Source organism: Lepeophtheirus salmonis, chromosome 5 (genome assembly GCF_016086655.4).
Source record: "Lepeophtheirus salmonis chromosome 5, UVic_Lsal_1.4, whole genome shotgun sequence".
Classification (NCBI taxonomy): Eukaryota; Metazoa; Arthropoda; class Copepoda; order Siphonostomatoida; family Caligidae; genus Lepeophtheirus; species Lepeophtheirus salmonis.
The window spans coordinates 3,427,570-3,432,078 of record NC_052135.2 but is presented as its reverse complement, the minus strand read 5'-3'; the positions used below and the strand labels follow the sequence as shown (position 1 = coordinate 3,432,078).

The 4,509-nt window shown below is 34.6% G+C and overlaps 1 protein-coding gene across 2 annotated transcripts; it reads left to right on the top strand.

Moving 5' to 3' along the window:
- Window positions 1-265: 265 nt before the first annotated feature.
- LOC121117665 (uncharacterized) lies at window positions 266-4,130 on the top strand. Of its 2 annotated transcripts, none has more exons than XM_040712118.2 (5): window positions 266-1,071; window positions 1,134-1,613; window positions 1,685-1,937; window positions 2,237-2,316; window positions 3,515-4,130. In XM_040712118.2, exons 1-5 carry the CDS (start codon window positions 916-918, stop codon window positions 3,818-3,820), a joined length of 1,275 nt encoding a protein of 424 aa, XP_040568052.1. In that variant the 5' UTR covers window positions 266-915; the 3' UTR covers window positions 3,821-4,130. The 2 variants fall into 2 exon arrangements, with proteins under 2 accessions (XP_040568052.1, XP_040568051.1); XM_040712117.2 differs by lacking the exon at window positions 3,515-4,130 and adding an exon at window positions 2,396-3,443 and having other exon boundaries at window positions 608-1,071.
- Window positions 4,131-4,509: the final 379 nt, after the last annotated feature.

The window sequence follows — 4,509 nt, the reverse complement described above, 5'->3', positions numbered from 1 at the left end:
TATAGTTTCGTCAATCAACATTTCTTGGATGTTATTCATAAATTAATAGGATACAAAACTATCTGCCTTTTTGCTTTCATTCATGAACTATTGAAGCGTGAATTATGATATTTTTTTTAATAAATATTCAAGACCACATTATGATAGATAACTTTTAACCCGTCAAAATCAATTTGTAATATGAACGAAAAACGATGAAAGACAAATTTATGATCGTACTAGAAAAAGAAAACATGTTTTCTTTTATCTTTTTTCAACTCTATATAATATGAATTTAAATTCATATGGTGTCCACATGGTCATTTCGTGAGAAATGAGTATCCCCACCACAGTCGTCCCATCTATGAAATACATATTTAATTCTAAACGGTGTCCATGAACAAATAATCATGATGGTGATATCTTCTTAAGATCACAAATATAGGCAAGTGCTACGTTTAGTTATTCTACTTATAGCCTAATTAATAGTAATAATAGATTGATGGCTGTCTGAGTTTAAATTGTTTTAGAGAGTGGCCCGAGAAGCCCGCGATGAAAACGGCGCCATGTTTAAAATTATATGTACGAAAGATGTAGATAAATTGTCAATATGTTAATAATGTAAAATAGTTGGAGAAAAAGCCAGACTGTTAAACCCACTTAAAGAGAGAGAGTTTGACGAGTGTGCTCGAAATAGAAGAAGAGACTACCTGCTTGTTACTAGTGGTGGTGGTGCTGCTGTTTTTGTACGTACGTAGAGGCAGCTAGTTTGGGCAAGGAAGGGAGAGTAAAAATCAAAAAAAAGAAGGGGAAAAGAAAAGAAGCCTAGTGCTCTGAACAAGATTGAGCCGTGAGTGTGATCGAAAAAGGAAAGAATCTCCGGGCAAGTTATTAAGGCGCCAAATTAGATGTCTACATTTAGGACTATCCAGGGAAATGACAGGAACTAACGGAAATAAACGGAACGGGAATGGTTCCTCACGGCTTCGATCGCGCCCTCCTCCAGATCCTACTGTTCTTCGACCTTCCATCAGCGTCTCCGTGAGTGGGCTGAGACAAGTGGTCTCCTGTCTCGAAAATGGAACGCAAGAGGTCGTAACTCTGGAGATCCTCTTCTCTTTCTTTGCTTATGAAGAACTTGTCTCCTTTTTCAGGTCCGGGAGTTTCTCTTGGATGAGTGCAACGTGATCTACGAATGTAAAACCTGTTTGAATATGTTTCGGAGCGTGGCGAACTTCGTTGCCCACAAACGATCCTATTGTGAGTCTCGTGCCCAAAATGTGAAGCACGTTTATCGCTCGGAAGATGACGACAACGAAGATATCTCTTGCAGTACCATGGCTTACATTGAGCCCGAATCAGTGGATACATTAGTACCTGAGCCCCATTGGGACATCAAAGACTACTCTCCCTCCCTTTCTCTCCTTAAAGAAGCTGGATTCATCAATGAAATCCAGAATCGCCCCCTCATAGCAAAGCTCAAACCAGATCTAAATACCATTATTAATAAACTCAAACGAAAAGCTTCCAATCCTCCTGTACGCAAGATCATTAATGCAAACTCTGATATTATGCTCAAAGAGCCAGTACTTCGTTTAGAGAGAATTAGTCAGACCACCTGTGCTATGTTTCAAGTAAGTCCTTGAATATGAGTGGCAATTGGAAGAACAATTTTCTAAAATAGTCACGCATAATGTATTTTCAGACCATATCTACAAAAGAGGAGGCCCAGAATCAAACAATGGGTGAAAAATATGTTGAAGTTCAAAAACTCTCCAAGCGTCCAATTGTAATAGTTGGCCCTGATAGTAAAATTATTTATCCAGATAAATCATTAAAATCTAGTATAAGAAAGGAATCTGTCAAAGAAAATTATAATGTTAAGAGGATCTACTCTTGTGTATTTTGTGATACAACCAGATCTAAAGTAAACTCCATCATTGCACACATTCATAGAGGTGAACATTTATTATTTGTTTTTTATGTTTTGTAGCTAGTGTTGAGTCAGTCCTTATTTGTTCCATCCAGTCTTCGGACCCGTCCTATCGGTCCTTCAGACTGTCAGTACTAGAACTGATTTAAAAAAAGAAATACAGTTACGTGACGTCTTAATATGTTTTAGAACTCAACTGGACGGGACTGCAGTCTTCAGTTCTAAACAAGGACTGATATAACACTACTTGTAGCTGCCCCGATATCTTTAAGATGCTCATTAAGAATTATAATTATATTAATAACATTTTATTTACTGTTTCAGAGCATGGAAAATCGTTGAAACAAGCTGAAGAGTATCGGGACAAAATCAAGAATACCCTACATATTCGCACTCAGAGTGAGGTATGTTACTTGTTATTTGATGATTACTTATTTCAAAATTGAGGGTCGAACATCTTTTTTATGTAAAAATCACCGATAGGCTGTTGAATTGCCATTGAGGAAAAACCAACTCACTCAAAAATTGAAGAATAATCATTCGACTGTTGGTAAAAAGCCCGCTCTTGTCAAAACTCCATTATCATACACAAAGCGAATTAACTCTATTCATGATAAACGTGGTGGTAGTAAACTCAAGCATAAAGATGCATTAAAGGCCAAATCTTCTATTAAACAAACGCTTGTACATGACATAGACTCATCTGATGAAGATATAACTTTTCGTTACCGTGGTGATCAATCCAAGAATGGTCAAGAGGCACTACGCTTGAAGAGTGAATCCTTGTTTGTACAACCCAATATTGTTGATAAACGGCCATCCTCCAGTGATAATAAATTTAATCCTATTGATCTGTCCAAGAGTTATAATGTTGATTCTTCCAACGAACATAAAACGAAAATTATAGGGTTGTCATCATTAAGTGCTTCGACCGAGTTAGTTAATGGACAAAAGAATGTGACAAGCCCTGCATATCTACCTAATAGTAATAATGTTGAATTCCAATCAAAGTCCAATTGTTCTGATGGACTGGAATTAAAAGTAGATTACCTTCAAACCAAAAATGATTCTATTTTTCCTATCCAATGTCTAGTAGATGCTCAAACAATGCAAATTAATGACTGCAGCTCCAATATCCTCACTAAAAAGAAATATAAAAAATCCTTTTTAAAATTTAAGAAAACATCGCTCCGAAGTTTTGATTCATTAGTAGGAAAGAGGAAATGCTCACGAATATTGAAAAGGCAGATTGTGTCAACTAAAGTTCCTGTTAGATTTATATCGAAAAGAACCTATAAGAAGAAGAAAAAGATTTAATTTTTATGTAATAGAAATATAGTACATAATATAATAAGAAGCGGGAAAGTTTTTCTTTTACTTCGGATATACAAATATTAAAATGCAGATGGATTTATTGACGGATGTACTGAAAAAAAATAACTCATTTATTTCATTCTTATGACCCAATTAAAAAAGGATTATATTTTTGAAGTTGTTACTTGAGATGTTCAATATATATACTGTTACCAAATTGATTTTGTTGTGTCTTTTTTTACTCTTAATCTTGAATTGCGCCTCATAGTCCTCATTGAATTTTTTTAGGATATGGATTGTAAATACTGTACGAGGAAATTCTATTCTTATTTCTATTGGCGAAAACATCAGAAGTGTTGTGGAAGTAGGCTTAATGGTAAACACCAAAGCGTGGTTGATATCCTCAAAAACCAACCCGTTATTCTCTTGGACAAATTGGATTCCTCGAACTTGTCGTCGGCTCAGGCTCCTGGTAGACCTTCCCAAGAGAATATGCAATCATTCAGCATAACCAATATATCTTCTGTTATCAATCCTATTGACAAAATTGAATCAACTGAAGTGAATCACAACAGGTTTTCCATACCCGTTTGACATTCTATTGATGTTAATTTATATTGATGACAATATTTTGCCGCTCTGTTTAGGTATTTCATTCTGTTTTTGACTGTAACTATTTAATCGAAGGAATCCTCTATTGAATAGTTTTTAAAATTTATGTATGTACTATGGTTGATAATATTTTTATATATTTTAGCTAGACTTGTTTATAGATCGAATATTCCGTTTAATAATCATTTTGTATTGCCTAGTTCATTTAAAATTTCATTTTTTGTATAAATGGTTACTTATAATTATATGTATGAGGAATAAAGTGAACCGTTAATGGTTAAATCTCAGCCAATGCGAGGGAAGTAGGTGTATGACACTCCAAATTGTACTAAAATATTTCCAACTTCCATTATGACATATACGAGTGTTAGTGAGAACTTATTTTCAGTAAGTAAGTCCCGACATATTGATACAATAGTTGATTATAATATACAAATTCAATGCATCCTTAGGGATTAGGATGATAGGTTTTTAAATTTATGGCTAGTCTCTAGTTTAATAGGGAAATTGATACGACCAATCATAGTACCCTTAAATACTAATTAAACTAAGGTATATATATCTTATATATTGGGATTTTCACGGGAGCATGCGTGCGTTTCTGAGCATTTTTAGCTTCAAGAACATGAAGCTTAAGACTGATAAAATTTATGATATGAGATATGTTTTTT

Coding starts and splice junctions, on each gene's coding strand:
- LOC121117665 (XM_040712117.2), top strand. CDS start 916: ATGACAGGAACTAACGGAAATAAACGGAACGGGAATGGTTCCTCACGG. Junction 1,614..1,684: donor CCACCTGTGCTATGTTTCAA/GTAAGTCCTTGA, acceptor ATGTATTTTCAG/ACCATATCTACAAAAGAGGA. Junction 1,938..2,236: donor CATTGCACACATTCATAGAG/GTGAACATTTAT, acceptor TTACTGTTTCAG/AGCATGGAAAATCGTTGAAA.